At 54.9% G+C, this 16,953-nt stretch overlaps 10 protein-coding genes across 10 annotated transcripts; 3 read left to right on the forward strand and 7 right to left on the reverse strand.

The window, feature by feature from the left end:
* Positions 1 to 749: 749 nt before the first annotated feature.
* HMPREF1541_06970 (biotin synthase) lies at positions 750 to 2,021 on the reverse strand (the record flags this gene model as incomplete). The annotated part of the gene is made up of 2 exons (XM_008721295.1): positions 750 to 1,721; positions 1,770 to 2,021. The coding sequence occupies 2 exons, from the start codon at positions 2,019 to 2,021 to the stop codon at positions 750 to 752; spliced, it is 1,224 nt and encodes a 407-aa protein (XP_008719517.1).
* A 375-nt stretch (positions 2,022 to 2,396) lies between these two features.
* Positions 2,397 to 3,131, forward strand: HMPREF1541_06971 (uncharacterized protein; the record flags this gene model as incomplete). The annotated part of the gene is made up of 1 exon (XM_008721296.1): positions 2,397 to 3,131. The coding sequence occupies one exon, from the start codon at positions 2,397 to 2,399 to the stop codon at positions 3,129 to 3,131; it is 735 nt and encodes a 244-aa protein (XP_008719518.1).
* Positions 3,132 to 3,274: 143 nt separating this feature from the next.
* On the reverse strand, positions 3,275 to 3,673 carry HMPREF1541_06972 (uncharacterized protein; the record flags this gene model as incomplete). Its single annotated transcript, XM_008721297.1, has 1 exon — positions 3,275 to 3,673. One exon carries the CDS (start codon positions 3,671 to 3,673, stop codon positions 3,275 to 3,277), a length of 399 nt encoding a protein of 132 aa, XP_008719519.1.
* A 938-nt stretch (positions 3,674 to 4,611) lies between these two features.
* On the reverse strand, positions 4,612 to 6,301 carry HMPREF1541_06973 (uncharacterized protein; the record flags this gene model as incomplete). The annotated part of the gene is made up of 2 exons (XM_008721298.1): positions 4,612 to 5,855; positions 5,905 to 6,301. The coding sequence occupies 2 exons, from the start codon at positions 6,299 to 6,301 to the stop codon at positions 4,612 to 4,614; spliced, it is 1,641 nt and encodes a 546-aa protein (XP_008719520.1).
* Positions 6,302 to 6,867: 566 nt separating this feature from the next.
* HMPREF1541_06974 (uncharacterized protein) lies at positions 6,868 to 7,941 on the reverse strand (the record flags this gene model as incomplete). Its single annotated transcript, XM_008721299.1, has 6 exons — positions 6,868 to 7,314; positions 7,364 to 7,478; positions 7,524 to 7,543; positions 7,599 to 7,648; positions 7,702 to 7,716; positions 7,767 to 7,941. 6 exons carry the CDS (start codon positions 7,939 to 7,941, stop codon positions 6,868 to 6,870), a joined length of 822 nt encoding a protein of 273 aa, XP_008719521.1.
* Positions 7,942 to 8,998: 1,057 nt separating this feature from the next.
* HMPREF1541_06975 (uncharacterized protein) lies at positions 8,999 to 9,988 on the forward strand (the record flags this gene model as incomplete). Its single annotated transcript, XM_008721300.1, has 1 exon — positions 8,999 to 9,988. The coding sequence occupies one exon, from the start codon at positions 8,999 to 9,001 to the stop codon at positions 9,986 to 9,988; it is 990 nt and encodes a 329-aa protein (XP_008719522.1).
* A 1,354-nt stretch (positions 9,989 to 11,342) lies between these two features.
* On the forward strand, positions 11,343 to 12,606 carry HMPREF1541_06976 (uncharacterized protein; the record flags this gene model as incomplete). The annotated part of the gene is made up of 2 exons (XM_008721301.1): positions 11,343 to 11,498; positions 11,545 to 12,606. 2 exons carry the CDS (start codon positions 11,343 to 11,345, stop codon positions 12,604 to 12,606), a joined length of 1,218 nt encoding a protein of 405 aa, XP_008719523.1.
* Positions 12,607 to 12,844: 238 nt separating this feature from the next.
* Positions 12,845 to 13,585, reverse strand: HMPREF1541_06977 (haloacid dehalogenase, type II; the record flags this gene model as incomplete). The annotated part of the gene is made up of 1 exon (XM_008721302.1): positions 12,845 to 13,585. One exon carries the CDS (start codon positions 13,583 to 13,585, stop codon positions 12,845 to 12,847), a length of 741 nt encoding a protein of 246 aa, XP_008719524.1.
* An 873-nt stretch (positions 13,586 to 14,458) lies between these two features.
* Positions 14,459 to 15,373, reverse strand: HMPREF1541_06978 (uncharacterized protein; the record flags this gene model as incomplete). The annotated part of the gene is made up of 1 exon (XM_008721303.1): positions 14,459 to 15,373. One exon carries the CDS (start codon positions 15,371 to 15,373, stop codon positions 14,459 to 14,461), a length of 915 nt encoding a protein of 304 aa, XP_008719525.1.
* A 757-nt stretch (positions 15,374 to 16,130) lies between these two features.
* HMPREF1541_06979 (uncharacterized protein) lies at positions 16,131 to 16,472 on the reverse strand (the record flags this gene model as incomplete). Its single annotated transcript, XM_008721304.1, has 1 exon — positions 16,131 to 16,472. The coding sequence occupies one exon, from the start codon at positions 16,470 to 16,472 to the stop codon at positions 16,131 to 16,133; it is 342 nt and encodes a 113-aa protein (XP_008719526.1).
* Positions 16,473 to 16,953: the final 481 nt, after the last annotated feature.

Genomic DNA, 16,953 nt, shown 5'->3' on the forward strand with positions numbered 1-16,953 from the left:
CTTCTGAGCACTTCACGGCATCTCAACGTTTCGACTCACAAAATCCTTCATCTCAATCGCAGACATGTGTCGCATCTGTGGCCGTGTCGTCAAATGCATCTTCGATAGCATGCCTTCGCGCGTGCATCGTGTTCCGAACCGGAGGTATGCCTTTGCCCCAATACCTCCTTTGGCCTCTCACTGACATTCGTAGGACTTTTACAACAGTCAGCAACATCTCCTCCAGACCGACGACGGCGCGATCAGCTACATCTTCGTTAGGCGCCGCCTTCTCGAAGCTCGCAGTTTCCACACCCGCTACCACGAGTACGCGACCAACGATGGCACCCTCACTTCTGACATCCGCCTTTACGGACCAACCATCAGTAGCACGGACGTTCTCGACGACAGCTCCTGTACTAGGCAAGCGTCGACAGATGGATACATACAGCCCCTCACGGAAAGTACAGAAGCGGCGGCATGGCTTCCTTGCTCGACTACGGACAAAGAATGGACAGAAAACGCTGACGAATCGAAGACTACGAGGGCGGAAAGCATTGAGTTGGTAAACGTGTCGAATATGTATAAATAAATGAATATCATCGTGGTCCCTGAGATGAAAGGCCACAGCTCGGACGATACGTATGTCTTATGGACACTGATCTGTGTGTATACAGCTCTATTCTGACTGTGCATACTTTTCCGGTCGACGGGTATCGTTTTCTTGATGCATATCGTGGTCCTGTGATCCGTGAACCTTTGTCTTCCAATCATGCACTGATCTCGGCATCACCGGACTTCACTTCGCCTCTCAGATGAGTGAAACTCCTGGCCTCCATTTGCGGCTCGGCCACAATCTTGCTCGCCTCGGTCTGCATTGGTTCCATGCCCCAACGCTCGAACATTGCCTTGTCCTCATCCCAGCCATTGCAGTCAGTGGTCAACATCTTCTCGCCGGTGAAGATGGCATTGGCTCCAGCCATGAAGCACATCATCTGCTCACTTTCGGGCATGGTCACGCGACCTGCGGCTAGCCGAATGATGGTCGCTGGCATGACCAGACGAGCCGTGGCAATGCAGCGGACGAGATCTTCCAGCTTGGTAGGCTCCTCGCCGAACATGGGCGTGCCTTTGATGGGAACAAGTTTGTTGACGGGGAAAGACTCGGGATGACCCGGGAGGGTTGCGAGAGTATGAATCAAACCAACGTGATCGGTTTTGGGAGTCTCTCCAAGACCGAGAATGCCGCCACTACAGACGTGGATGCCGGCTTCACGTACGTTCTCAATGGTCTGTAAGCGCTCGTCGTAGCTTCGGGTGCTGATGATTTTGGGGTAATGTTCTCTCGAGGTATCGAGATTGTGGTTGTAAGCGGTCAGGCCAGCTTCTTTGAGCATCTGAGCTTGCTCCTTGTCGACCATACCAAGCGTAACACATGCCTCCATACCGAGAGAACGTACTCCCTTGACCATGTCGACAATGTTCTTCATGCCTCTTGACCGTCCCCGCATGTCTCTCCAGGCAGCGCCCATGCAGAAGCGGTTGGAACCATTTGCTTTAGCCACCTTCGCGGCTTCCATGACAGACTCAACAGTGGACAATTTGGTGGCTTGCAGGCCGGTCTTGTAGCGCGATGATTGTGCACAGTAAGAGCAGTCTTCGGTACAGCCGCCAGTCTTGATGTTCATGAGAGTGCATAGTTGGACAGCAGAAGGTTTGTGGAAGCGTCGGTGCACGGTACCCTGTTATCGATCAGTCATAAGGTCCGACGAGCGGGTAGGGAACCATACAGCAGCAAAAGCAAGCTCCATCAACGGAGTCTGATGTATCTGGGAGATCTCTTCCTTCGTCCAGTTGTGTCGAGGGCCGGTGGCAGCTACGGCGTCGTCAAAGACAGATGTGCTACGCGGGGCAGCTGGGGGAGCGGCATCGGTGAAGCTGCCTGCAGGACGAGGTACGTCCCGGACAGTACTGTAGGTCCGAAGGGTTAAAAGCTGGCGGGGACCCTGCCGGGTCACCACCCGGCCTAGTGCAACTTCCATCGCGGGTGTAGTGAAAGTTGAGGTGTAGTGAATGTTAGAGAAGGAGGTACTTGATATGTGAGCCCGGACCAAAGTGTTGGATGTGGGGGGTTTTTCGGTAAGACTCAACACCGCGAGCTCGATTGGCGGGGCGGGGCGGCAGGGGCGCTTGACAGGAACAGGTAAGGCTCCACTCCGGCGGGTTACAGGGGGGAGGCGGTCTTTGCTCCTACGACTGCAACGAAACAGAAGTATTTTTGAGTGACTCATCTGAAGACGCCTTAATCTAAGAACAGATCTTCGAAGCTCGGCTTCCGACATAAAGATGTGAGACGTCGATGCTGCGTCTGCGAAACAGACGCCCTCACGACCCCGCCGTAGGCTTCTGCTATCACGATGCACATCCAACCTGCCACGTTTGCAGATGTTAGCGAACTGGCCACACTATCTGCCGCGGCCATGGCCCTCGATGAATGCATTGGACTGCACGGGTTCTTGTGTCCATATGGGCACGCCTATCCGCTGTCTCGTCGTGAAGGCTTTCTCCGCCGTGTCAAGGGCCGCTTCTATCAAGGAGGAGTGACAATGTTCAATATGGTGACTGATACCTTCGATCCTGACTATGATGGCACCTCACGCATCATCGGTCACATTGGCATGTCTTCCACCCTCACCGATCCCAACGCAGAATCACTGGATGACCGTATCTGGAACGCTCTCAACCTTCGCCTTCACAGAGCTGAGGACTTCGTCCGCTGGTATATAGGATCCGACCACTCAACATCAAACGCCAACGTGCGTGCGTTTCTTGCCACACAGAAGACCATCGACCCAGCCGACTATCTCGATCCGAAAGGCCGCCACTACCACTTTTGCGAGTACCTGGTGGTCAGCCCCGACCACCAGCGAAGGGGAATAGGAAAGGCGCTCGTGGAGTTCGCGCAGGCGAGAGCGAGAGCCGAGCGTGTTCCCATACTGCTGACGTCAAGTGTAGCAGGCGTGAGGTTCTACGAGTCTTGTGGGTTCAGAGAAGTCGCAAAGCTTCCGTTCGCCGAAGGCAGCGGTATTGAGGATCCACTGATGTTGTGGGAGCCAGAGGGGCTCGAGAAGGATGCAATTTCAAATGGCTGAAAGACGGCCGCGAAAAGGGGAGAGCATGAACGTCCAGCTCGCCTCTTAAAATATGTGTCTCGTTTACCGAACCGTCAACGCCGACTATCACCATTCCACGAGTCAGCCAGTCTTTCGATTTGAGCCGCTTAGCAACCGACGCATCACTCCAGCACCAAAGGGTCATCCTCCGTCCCCTCCCCTGCCCCAGGCGACCAAGCACTCCTAATACCGCCGCCACCACCCCGCGAAGAGGCATTGTCTCCGCCCACTGCAGATATCGCCCTCCACGCTTCCACCTTCTGCTTCCCTCGGTACGACAGCTTCCTGTTCACCTCTCGATTCGCCGCCTGCAACTGTGAGCCATCGCCCCAAACACTTCTCCGCGACGGCACATGAGAATTGCCGCTGTCGCTGGCGCTGCCGCCGCCATCGCCCATCCCGCCGCCATTGCAGCTATTCCCATGCGTCGCTTTGGTACCAGGAGCGCGCGCCTCATCGCGCTCAGCGCGTTCAGCCGCCGCCGCCAACTCGGTTGCTGTCATGGGCGTTTCCTGTACCATGTGGATGCACATCTGGCCTCCCAGTGTTCGATCGTGGGTACCGTGGTCCGTAAGTTTCTGTATGCTTTGGCTGATCACTTTTTGTGGCGGCGTGCACTTCATGGCCCCTCAATTCGGTCGGACAAGGGAATGCCATTACCATGCAGAGCAGGGGTTTGCGATGCTCCCTCGAAGAAGACATAAGCGGAAGATGGCGCGTAGATAATTGTATTCTTCAGGGCCGTTTGACGGGACGGGACGGGACTTTGGTAGGCCACGCCATCACGTCTGTGGCGAATACCGCGGTACTAATAGTTCGTCACGTCGAGTCAGACCCATCATGACACTCGCACTCGAAATGGCTTGTGGAAGCCACGCTGAGCTCGATATATCAAAGCTCTTGGTTTGGTATGAAGCCCAGCAGCCAAGGGCCGTGACTTATTATACTATAGGTAATCAGCCGTCAAACGAGTCTGTAATTATTGGTAATATGGTGACAGGCTTCCGGCGGTTGAGCTCGAATGCGACTCTAGCTGAGATGTATGCTGCCATGCGCCCTGTGAAGGGAGTGTCTGGTTGAGTGGTACTGCCTGCCTGGCGATCACGATATTTCAGGACATGTGGGCTTATAGAATGCTCATGGTAAGTTGTTGTTTCGACGCTGGAGGAAATTCTTAGCAGTCACGCTCGTAAGAACCAGTTATACTGGCGAGAGACCGGAGAAGTAGTGACTAGGATGTAATGATGTATTCTCATGTACAGTCTTCTTGGTTCTCCGAGGTATTATCATCGTCGCGAGACGGCGTGTTCTGCGCTGTGCTTTATGTGAGCAGGGTTGAGTCCTGACCGACTGATGTCCAACGCCGAACGCCCTGCAGTTCATTATCAACACGCACCCTCGTCAATTACGTAGGCGTGCCATACCCACGGCTTCTGCGTGGCCTTTGCTCATCTTGCACTTACGCCTTGACATGGCCATTCGCATGACCATTGCCGTTCGAAGTCTTCTCGAGCTTCCGAAATCGCACCGTGGCAGGCGCCATCGGTCTTGAGAACAAGCTCGAGTAGTCTGTATCAACCACGCCATTCTTGCCTGGCAAGTTCTCAAATCGCACAAGCCGCGCCATCATCGCCAGGACTGTGCCTAGCTGCACATACGCAAACTGTTCGCCGATGCACCGATGCCGACCTGCTCCGAAAGGTAGATACGGAGAGCTGGCACCTTTGCTGATCATGCCGTACCCGTAGTCCTCTAGCTCCTCTTTCTCGAGGCCGAGCTGGGTGTATGCGAGCGGATGGCCTTCATCCCAGCGGTGCGGTTCCCAAGTGAGGGCCGAGGGGAAGTAGGTCTCTTGACGTGAGGTGAACCCGGGAGCGGACATTAGTGTGTGGGTCTCAGGAATGTGATATTCCTTTGTTGAAGTAGGAGTTTCAGCGATAATGTTGAGGGGATTCTTGACTTTGCGCATGATGCTGTGGATCGGAGCGTGCAGACGAAGGGTCTCCTTAACGACTTTGGCATTCAGAGTGAGCTTCTGAACACTCTCGTAGGTGAGTGGTGGGAGATCGTCACCGAGGATGCGGCGTTGCTCCTCGAGCAGCTCTTCCTGGAGGTCGGGCCGTGTAGCGAGACGAAGCAGGATCCAAGACGAGGTGGAGGATGAGGAGTGCTGGCCAGCCATAAGTAGGGCGATCATCATGTGCGCAACCTCGTGGTCGGGAACTTTTGTGCCATCCTTGTAGCTGCAATCCATGAGGTTCCAGAGCATGTCTTCCTCGCCTTCGCGTTTGCCACCAGCGGCACGGCGCTCTTTGATGATGTCCATGTACAGGCTGGTCATTGTACGCTGAGCATGGTCCCGAGCGCGGTTCTGAGGTAGAGGGGCCCAGGAGAGCATAAAGTTAATGGGAGAAAAGCCCATGTCGAGGTCATGGTAGAGGTCGGCGAAGGAGGAGTCAAACTTGTCACGAACTTCTTGACCTTGCAGGGCGCGAGAAGCAGTATAGATGGTCAGCTCGGCCATGGCCTTGCTGATGTCGATGGTGCCAGATTGGCCACGGAAGAGCTTGTTGTGGGCGACAAAGTCGTTGACCTCAGCAGAAATGAGAGAAACATAGCTGCGGAAGGCTTCGGTTGTTAGGCCAAATTTGACCATCTTCTTCTGCTCCATAAGCTTTGCATTTGGACAATCGTAAATGACATCTACCGGGAATTAGCATGTTCTCTTCAGGACGGAGCTGGGGTATCGTACCGCTGCCAAAGACGGGAGTGGTGAGTGGGGAGTAGACTTCTTCCGCGTTGACATCCTTCAACTTGCCGTTCAGAATGAACTCGTTGCCCTTGGTACCCAAGCAGACGGTAATTTTTCTTCCGAGCAATTGAAATGTGAAGACATCTCCATATTTCTCGTAGCAGTCGAAGAAGAATTTGAACGGGTCCATGCCGTAGGTAACGGCGGAGCCCAGTACAGGGACAACATGGAAGACTTCGGGAGGCGCATGCTTGTCGTAGAAGAACAGCTGACGTATGATATTCACGAGAATGGACAGTATGATGAAGACGAAGCATCCCAACAGGACAACCTGCCAGAAGGGGAGGGACGCGGTAAACCGCTCCAGGGGTTCGAGGAGGGCGCTGAAGAGACCCATCGTCGTCGCTTGAGGGAGTGGTTGCGACTACAAAGGGACGATTAGGAATGATAGCAGTAGCGACTGTGAGAGCGGGAAACGGTAATAAGAAGCAGGCCACTCGTCCAGCTTAACGGTATGCGCAATGGCGGAACTTCATGATGCAGCAAAAATATTTGGCCCCAGGTACCCAAGCCCAGCGATTGGTCGAGCAGGTGGCGCGACGCGATTCCGTTCCTCGATCTTTCCGTCTCGAACCACCCTGCCACTTATGTAATCGCCAAGCTCGAGAGCCGCAGCCAACAAGTTGACCGCGAAGAACAGATCCAGAATCAGGCCATCACGGCAAACTCGCCTCTCTTACAATAGTATCCTTCGTAAAGCGTCTCTAATTCGGCATCTCGTACTCGCTCATGCTACCAGAATAATCCCATGTCAACGTCACCGCCGGTTTGGACTCGGCGGCGTTGACCCTATAGGCGAATCTATTCGTGGCGGACTCCTCGACTTTCGACCCGGGTGGGGAGATTCGCTAACCCTATGGCGATGAGATGAGGTTTGAGCCCGTGGGAGGAGATCGGGGATACTCACGAGCGCCGCCTTTCGCCCTCCTTTCGAAACCCTTCAATAACGCGGAACATCTCTTTTCGACCTTCTCTTGCGTCCACCCTTCTGCCACCTAGACTCATGCTGACTTTCTCGTTCGTATGTACCTGCAACAGCCTCTTGAGTAGTAGATGCCGCATGTTGAGGCACACAAATACTCCGCAGTCGGATGAATTCTCTTGTTGAGGGCTATCATGTAGCTGAATGAAACGGAGCGGTTTTCCAATGAGCATAGCCAACCTCCGGGTGATCACGGCGGCATCGAACTGATTGCCAGGAGGCAGTGAGTCGTAGTGAAATGCGACACCATCGACGATAGACACTAGGAGGAGCGACCAATGTGTACCTCCCTCTGCCTCATTAGGATTTTGGCAGTCGTTGATCGGCAAAAAGGCATGGGTGATGCCGTCGAAGCTCGGAAGCGCAGACTGCTTGGGTTTGCATCAACAAGCACACCGCGTTTCCCACGGCTCTTACCTTGATCGCGTTTATGTTCCGGTCAGGTGTAACGCCAATCATGAACGACATCGAAGGTCGCAACAGAATGATTTTGGAGTTCTTGTAGCTGGTCAAGAACTCCCGCTCAAGGTACCTGGCCAATCAGTCTTTGTATGTACCCGTCGAATGCGTATATTACTCCTCCCAGAATTGAATTACCTGATACGATCAGTTAGTCTGATGTGCACCGACCGAGTCTGACCTGAGCACTCACATTGTCGGTCAACCAATCATTCTTTAGCGAGCTTATATCTTCCTTGGTAACTTGTAGTTTGATCAGCATCGTGAAGCGTGGTATCGTGGTGGAGGTTACTGACGTCGCACATCGTAATCTGCGCCTGGGTCAGTCGGGTCGCGCATGGTGGGGAAATGCGACACTCACAGCTTAGCCAGGCGTCGTCAGGTGCAAGCTGGGGAGCATCCGTGTCAGTCTCAAGTTCCTGGGCTGTCATGATGGTAAGGCATGAGGTGAATGTGTGTGCTTGCAGGAGGATCGCATGCTTGCCGTGTTTGACGTTGGAAGGCGACACAACATGGCCAGTGGGCAGGGAGGGCATGTGGCCAGTGCCAACTTTCACGGAGATATCACCTACTCTTCCCAGATGTCTGCTCAGCCTGCTCAAATGTCCGCCGATATCAGGCATGTTTTCTTTGTCGACCACGGATCAGGAGGGATTCTCCGAGTCGTGCACCGTGCATAGTAAGGGTGCGGGGCGGAGATTCAACTCGCGGCAAACATGATGACGGAGCAAGCGAAGAAAGTCGATAGCAAACTGTACCTCGCTTTAGGCACGGAGGCTAGAGTGCAACAAGGCAGACCTGTCTCTCGTGGACGGAAGTGGGCAGCCCCACGCGATGCCGTCCTTAGTGTCGTCGCGAATGCGCCTCTCACATGGGCACCGCCTCATGTTCGTGACGCACGCGGGATGAATCAGCCTCATTCGCCAAGCTTCGTCAACAAGCCTCGGTAGAGAAGAGATGCGCTACAATTGACTACGGCCAAAAGTCTTTCGTTGACGTGTGTGCGCGCGCTGCGCGAGAGTATTCAATAGCGAAGGCTTTACACAAAATCTCAAGGAATGCTATTCTCGAGCGGCAGGCTCTACGCTCGACGCGATGCATATGCCTCTTTGCTAGAGTCTTCGCATTTTGTCACCCAGGCTTGCTGCAGACCTGAAGCGCTACTACATCCTGCACGCGGAGCAGGTCCAGTGCCACTGTTTGTCGACCAGCATTGTTGAATATTGCAGATGTTCACTCTGTGGGTAATTCGCCTGATTCGGGACCGGGTGCGTTCCCGGTCTTGTCGCTCCGGGTCTTCGGTTGGCGCCAATTCACCACATACTTCTTCCTTGACAAGCACAATCTCTATTTCAATACGCGATGTCTGTTGTTCTTTCTTGCTAAATGCTGACTGCGCTTACCGAGCCATCTGAGGCTAGCGTACAAGCTATCCGCCATTGTGTGAGTACTTATCAACAAGCCACCGGAGCTTAACCTTGGGCGAATAACGGGCAAAGGAAGCGTACAGGGCCCCTAACAAGCATCTGTTTGCTACACTCAGTCAAGTACCGAGCTCGCAAGCGATCTTCAACACTCACTCACTCAGTGGCAATGGCGCCAACCCTGTCCCTCCCCGCAACTCTCCCAAAGGAGGCTCCCTCGGCACCTTCAGATGAGCTTCAGTATGCGGATGTGGCTGTGACTGCAACCGCGAACGAGTTTGAAGGTATCTATCGGGGCAAGAAATACCATCCGACGGATATATATGGCATGCTTGACCGTGCCAAAAGTGCCAACGTACACAGAGTTCTACTGACAGGCATGTCTCTCCACGACGTTGAATTCAACTTGGCAATAGCGCAGGCCCGATCGGACCAGTGTGGCATGACTGTTGGGGTTCATCCATACCACGCCGCTCAGCCGGAGACAGAAGATGACTATCTGGAACGACTCGCCAATGCCGTTGATGGCCTGATACAACAGAAGCCAAGACTCATAAGAGCATTCGGTGAGTTGGGCCTTGACTATGACCGGCTAGATCATGCAGGCAAAGAGGTGCAGATTCGCACGTTCCGAGCCCAATTGGATCTGTTTGTGACGAGGAAGTGGGATCTGCCACTGTTCTTGCACTGCCGAGCCGCATTTGACGACTTTGTAGCCATTATCAGCCCATACATACCGAGTTTGCCTCGTATGGGTCTAGTCCATTCTTTTGTTGGAACGGTAGCTCAAATGCGCAAGCTGATTGAGCTGGGCTTCGACATCAGCGTCAACGGCTTCAGCTTCAAAAACTGGAGCAGTCTGGAGATGGTGAACAAGGTCCCACTGGAGAAGCTTCAACTGGAGACAGATGCTCCATGGGGTGAAGTGAGAGATGGCGACGAACTCTGGCGGCGCTACGGTGCTAATTTCAATGGAGTGGAAGCGAAGAGGAAGAAGAAGGATAAATGGGAGGAAGGGCATATGGTCAGAGACAGGAACGAGAGTTGCTGCGCTGCAAGAGTGGCCTTTGTGACCGCTGGCTGTCAGGGACGCAGCGTGGCAGAGATTGCGGGAGCAGCGTGGAGAAACAGCACGAAGATGTTCTGGTCTGACACCTGAACCAGCTTCGGGACGGACCACAATGCTCCAGCTGCTTCCAAAGGAATATCTCTGTGATGCCCAGGCACGGACCGCAGAAGGCTCACTGCGGACACTGTCGATCAGTGGTAGACTGTCACCTGCCTGTTCGAGAACCCAACTCCCTGATGGAGGCGGAAGCCCCTGATTAAGGCGGCGAGCTCTGCCCACTTGCATGCTCCCTGCAGGAGATTGTCGAACTTTCCTATTTTGTCTGAATGTCAATGCTGCTCGTGTGAGACTGGCTTCAACACGGAGGCGACGCTTGTCTCGTAATACCTGCTGGAGAGATTCGCGACAACATCGCTTGACAAGCGGAGTCCTACTGTACATTCATGATTCGAGGGTCGGAAAGGGGCAGACAGTGGATTGCCTCAACAATTGCAGTGCTTGCTCGTGCGAGTCTGCGGCATGGCGGGCCCACCCGGTAAAAAAGCTTCCATCAATCCTCAAATGCCGAAGATCCTGGTTTCTTCACCTTGTTCCCACGTGCTAATACTCCTGCATCAATCGTCTAGGATGATTGTGGCAAGTCATCCGTTCTTCGCTCGGCCGAGACACATCCACCGCTTCCGAGCGCGATGCAAGCCTGATGGCTACTTGCCTCGGCTATGAGCGTGAAATCAGGAGGCGTCGAAATTTTTTTCGCTTTGCCTTCCGCAGCAACGGCACCCGCGTCGACTTCACGAGAGGTTCATCAATATTCCAAACGAATCAGACCTCGTACACTTGTTACAAAGGAGCTGGAAACCCATATTCGCGCTGTCGTCGTGGCTGGAGCACGTCCAAGCCTGCGACTCAGTGTCATTATTGTCGTCCTTCTCGAAGCATCACGAAGTCAAATTTGCCGTTGTCGTTACCGACCTCCCAGGATATGCTGTTTCAACTACTAATAGCCGTGAACTTTGTTCGCCCCCAAAACGATAGTGGATCGACCGACTATCCTCCCCAGCATCTTAGCACACGCCACACCGTGCAGGGTTGAAGCTAAAATTCTTTCTCTACACTACATCCGTTTCGGACCAAGAGTCTCATGATTAAATGCTGCTGTTGGCCGACATCCGTCGATCAGAGTGCCCGACCTCCATGTTGCTGGGAGGTGGATCCGCATTGGCAGCCCTCAGCAATATCTGACCAACGGCAGCCTCCACCGTCGTTAGCATTCCACATACTTTTTGCGGCTGGACGGGTCTGCGGAGCAGAGCCGCTTCTCATGATGCTACATCCAAAAGGTCAGTCGACGGTGGCATTCTTGATCAATGGCATCTCTGCTTCTTTTCTGTGCTTCATTCACTTTTGCTTCACTAACCTCACGGAAACGTGAAAACGTCCAAACATGACCGTCCCAGTAGCAGGCAGAGGACCTCAGGTCGTTGGCGTTTACTCTCTATTTATTGCACTGACCACCTTGACCGCCGTCTTACGTGTGTACTGTCGCACCTTCATTATCAAGAAATTTGGAGTGGATGACTGGTTCGCGGTTTTTGGCTGGGTACGCCACCCGTTGATATGTCGCTGATTTGGGCTAACAGCGGTAGGCCATCTTTATACTCTTCTCAACCTTCGCGATCAAGGGCGTGCATCATGGTACCGGCCAACATGCGAAGAACATTATACCACCAACCGAAATCCCAGTCGGAATCAAGTGGTGGTGGCTCTGCGAGCCTGTATACGTATTGTCGAATATGTGCATCAAGGCGTCGATTGCCATCATGCTTCTTCGTCTAACTGTCATCCGCACGCACCGCATCATCATCTGGATCACCCTCACGGTCACCGAGCTCTACAGCGGCTTCTTCTTCTTCCTCTTCGTCTTCCAGTGTCGTCCTTCCTCGTATTTCTGGGAGCAGTACACCGGCGGCACCGGAAGCTGCATCGACCCTAGCATCACCATCAATGCGGTCTACGCCTATTCGGCCATCACTTGCGCCACCGACTGGACCTTCGCGATCCTGCCGTACTTTCTCGTATGGAAGCTGCAAATGAACTTCCGCACCAAGGCTGTCGTGGCCCTCATTCTCTCCATGGGTGCAATTGCCTCCACCGCCACCATCATCCGCATCCCCTACGTCCACACGCTCGGCGACGTTGAAGACTTTCTCTACGCCACCACCGACGTCGCCATCTGGTCCTGCGTCGAGACGGGTCTTGGTATCACAGCCGCCTGCCTCGCCACGCTACGGCCGCTCTTCCGCAGCTGGCTCGGCAACTCGAATCTCGGCTCCAGCCATGCTCGCCGCCAGGCTGGCAACCCCGGCGCCGCGGCGGGCCTCGAGGCTGGTGGCCGGAATAGGAATATGCGCAAAGGCCGCAGACGTGGCTCATCGACGGGACTGGAGGAGATGAATCTGGGGATCCGCAAGACCACGCGAGTGAGCGTCGACGAGTTCAAGCATTGGGACACAGTGGCGAAAGACGTGGAAGAGGATCGCGAGAGCAACAAGAGCGAGACGAGCCGGACGGATATCACGAGGGGGCTCACGCGGCCAGAGAGTGCTGTTTGTCCATGGGACTCTAGGAATGTGATGCCGGATGGGGAGAGGTCACGAGGCCTAAGTGAGGTGGGAAGTGCGTGGGCAGGAGGAAGGGTGCAACGGTAGGGGGCTGACATCATCAGCCGGCCTGTTTGGTAGACTCGATGACCCCACAAGACAGCTCTTGAAGGGTCTCGGCCTCAGCCTCAGCCTCAATCACGACGGATAAACCGGCCTATTTCGCTGAACAACCAGTGTCCCACGCAAGCGCAAAGAAGAAAAACAAAATCTTTTCTAGCGTCAGAATTATACACTTCACGGAGCATTTTTCGCAACTTCATAGTCCCGCCCCCCCTCTCCCTACTCAAGCCCCGCCCGCCCCCTTCCCTTCCCGCTCCACCGCCTCCGCCATCTCCCCCAACGTCGCAAACCTCCAATCCGCCACCACCTCCTCCCCCTCCTTCACATTTCCCATGACGGCCCCGGGCCTTTCGATCCACGCACTCCTCACCCCCGCCCTCTTCGCCGGCAAATGATCATGAAACTGGCTCTGCGCCGTCTGCAGCACCGCTTCTTTGCCCACCCCAAACTCGCGCTCCACGCTCTCCAGCATGTACGCGAAATTGCGCGCGTCCGGCTTGTAGCTGCCGATATCCTGCGCCGTGAGCACGAGGTCGAAGGGAACGCCCTCCAGGGGGCCGGAGTTGGTGAGGGAGAAGGACGCGCGGTCCACGTTGCTGAGGACCACGAGCTTGAAGCCCTGGTTGCGCAGCGAGCGTAGCGCCGACACGGTGTCGGGGAAGGCGGGCCAGGTGCCGACGCTGGCGCCGAAGGCGGCGCTGGCGGCGGGGGTGGGGGCCGGGAGGGAGAGGGACGCCAGGAGCGAGGGGTGCAGGGTCGTGAGGAGGGAGGTGTAGGGGAGGGAGGGGGTGGCGCGTTGTTGGGAAGCTTCGAAGTGGTGGTATTGCGTGAGGAGGTGCTGGCGCGTGAAGGTGTGGTTGGGTGGGAGGGAGGGGGCGAGGGCGGCGAGGACGCCAGTCTCCCAGTCTATGAGCGTGCCGTAGACGTCGAAGGTGAGGACTTTGAAGTCGGTGAGTTTGGCCATGGTGGAAGGGATTTGGCTGGTGGTTTGGTGGTCTGGTGGTCTGGTGGTTCGAGTTGTGTGGGTTTGAGAAGGCATCTTGGTGGGATGGTGCTGACTTTGCTGCAGCGGTTTTTGTTCGCGGGGCTCGTAGCAAGCAATGTACCACGCCTTTATATCGTTGACTAGGCGCTATCAGCAGTTACTTGGAATTCTATAATCATCCGTGTTCCAACCACTTCCGACTATAACCGCGTCTAGTCAGAGTGCTGTGCGCGTATAGGCCATTGTCTTCGGAGGGCGCATGGACGCCTTACAACTTAGGGGCTGCAGCCCCGCGCGACGGCTGGCCGCCGAGCCCAAGACCCGGTTGGCCAAGCGGTCAAGGGGGCCAAGCTTCTGGACCAACATCTCTGTTCTCTTGCAATTGCTCAAGTATGTTTCTCTATGGTGACAATATACCTAGAATTCCACAACGTACGGCATTGACTGATCTTAGATGCCGAAACGCAGCACCGTAATCTGACCGCATGTGTGAAATGCCACTACGATGCGTGAATAAGGGGCTCTAGGATAGACAATTATTGAGGAGGGCTCTGAGACTTACGACAGCTCATCAAGCATGTCGTTAAGTTATACAGCGATATGAACGCCTGTAGGTCTGCTGCCCTCCGAAGCGGCCTACAAGTACGATCTTAAAAACGCACGGGAATTCTACATTAATCATTCTTGCGGCCAAGTCGCTCATCTGAGCATATCATTTTCACTGGCCTTGATGATTTATCTGATCGCGCGTCAGCGCCCGAAGGCCTCCCCATGCCATCAAGACCGGACTTGCGCTCTGGTCGCTCATCTGCTCACAAAAACCCTCCCTTGTCATAACAGCGACCTCTCGCCTCATAAGGCCGATGGACCTGCCCAGTATTCTCCCTCCGCCGGCTCAAACCCCTCCGGTAGCTCCCATCCTTTCGGCACCAGCGTCTCGTCATTGGTGTTGGTGTTGGTGTTGGTATTGGTGCTGTTGTCGTTGTCGTTGTCGTCGCCGTAGGTATAGGCGTACACAGCAGCAGAACCACCAAGGAGAGCTGGGTCGATCACAGCTTCTTCGTCCTCGCCCTCCTTCTGCTTCTTCATCGGCGGCTCTTCTTGCTCGCCCTCTTCATCGTCGTCGTCATCGTCGCCATCGTCATCATTGTCATCGTCTTCGTCACCGTCGTCGTCGTCGTCGTCACGCTTGCGCTTCTGGCTGGTGGCAGGAGCCGGCGTAAGGACGACAGGAGGCACAACAGGCAAAGCCGGCGCGGCAGACACGACAGGCACGGCGGGCACAGCGAGCACAGCAGGCAACGCAGGAGCAGCTTGAGGTAGCTTGTCTACCTCGGCGACGGCACTAAACTGGCCGCGCCAGAGCTTGAACTCCCTCCAGCCACCGCGTACCATAAGGTCGCGGACGAGGATTGCCGGGGCGAAATTGGTGTTGGTGGTGGTGGCGGTGCTGCTGCTGTTGTCGATGACGATGAAGACGCCGCCATCCATGGGGTATCCGAGCTGGTTCCACTCGTCGGCTCTCAGGCCCAGCTCCGTCTGCAGGACGCTTCGCGAAATGAACTCGACATCGAGCTGCTGGCCGGTGGCCTTGAGGACGAAGCGGAAGCGGCTCTGCTGCTGCTCGGCATAGCCGTTCATCTTGCGGTTGAAGAGCAACTGCAGCATGGTGGCGGGGGTGCGGATGATGGGTGCCAGTGCGGCGCGCAGGACAGGGAACGAGCTGAGCTCGGGGCGGGTTTGGGTGCGGCCTCTCTTTGGAGGCATGGTGTACTGGTTGCGAAGAATAAAAGAGGAGAAAGGAGTGCCAGAAGGTGTCGTGGTGGTGTGCAGGGAGGAACAACAACGGAGTGGTGGTATGAAGTTGTGCTGTGATGGAAGGTGTAGTAGGCAGCGAGATCGAAATGACATGTGGTAGGTCAGGCAGGCAGACGCGTTGGGTTCAGTGAATAGTGAATGATAGTATGCACTCGACTGTCCTCTGCGTCATATGTGTGCTGTGAATGAGGTTGAACAGTACTTGTCTATTCACACCCTATTGCCTGCCAAGCATTGACGAGGCAGCTGCCAGTGTTCACCTCATATTCGTCCTTGGAGGTGACTGACCGCCTCGAGCCACCAAGAGAGGGCTCAATTCGAACTATCGCGTGACTCTGATGATGGGGAAAGCCTATATAAATCTGCATATCTCTAATAGGTGCTGGTAGCAGCTTACAGGCGGGCAGGCAAGATGGAAGGTTTCTGCCATACGTCCTCTGTCAACTAGAATGTGGGTGTTTACATGCAACTTGTAGCACTAGAAGTGTCACTGTAAAGGGTTGGTTGACCTCTGTCTGTATTGGCGTCTTCTTTGCGTTTCAACATCATCAGGCAACAAGGCAACTCCGCCCCCACACTACTACTATTAATTTTGACGTCCATTCGTAGAATACGAGGCCACTCGCCCCAATCGTGCCCAGCCATTGCTCAAGGGATGAATCGCAAATCAAACTGATCAAGTCCATGCAGCCCATACCTTCCCCTATCACGCCGCCGACCACTCTACAAATACCACCTCTTCATCACCTACACACCATGCATCATGTCCTGGCGCTACGCCAAACACATCCCCTTGACCAAAATGCTCCTCGGTACCGTCGTCCATGCGCACGCCGAGCGTCCCACTTAGCACATAGCCTGCATGCTGCTTTTGGCAGCTGTCGGTCCCGGCCTGGGCCTTGAGGTCGGCAGACCACCCTCCCCCGGGTTGGATGGCCACACGTTGAATGGTCGAGTTGTGGAGCGATGCGGACTGTAGGTTGACTCTTCCGAAGGATTTGGAGGGGGCGGCGGAGAGATTGTGCTTGATCAGGGGGGAGGTAGACATTGTGGAGGCTTGGAATGAGCGTTAGATGCTTTTTTGAGGGGTTCGAGCGCAGGTGCTGTTGTGGGCCTTGGGCAGAGAAGCTGGAGAATCTTATCGAACTAACGAGACGTCTTCGAATGTTGCATCCACGACGACCACGGCTCAAAGAAACGCTGCATTTCTTTGCATTCCGCTGTGATATATATGCCTTCCATTAGACGACCTCTCGATCGTACTGAGCTGAAAAGCGGGTTGAGCCATGGCGGATCCAAGCTCGGATTACGAGGCAAAGGTCCAATATGGCAGCCGAGATATTAGCAGTCTACACGAGGGGTTGACCAATAGCATATCTGCGGCCGGGTCTAGGCTTACGCCGCCGACGCAGAGGTGAAGGATGAAGTGCACGCCGCAGCAGTCGTAGACACGATCTCAGGATGGGAGCTTGACAGGCGGTCAAGACACAGCATAGAAGGATACCTGTTGGCTGTATCAGTCATGCAGG

Source organism: Cyphellophora europaea, assembly GCF_000365145.1.
Source record: "Cyphellophora europaea CBS 101466 unplaced genomic scaffold supercont1.6, whole genome shotgun sequence".
In the NCBI taxonomy this organism is placed as follows: Eukaryota; Fungi; Ascomycota; class Eurotiomycetes; order Chaetothyriales; family Cyphellophoraceae; genus Cyphellophora; species Cyphellophora europaea.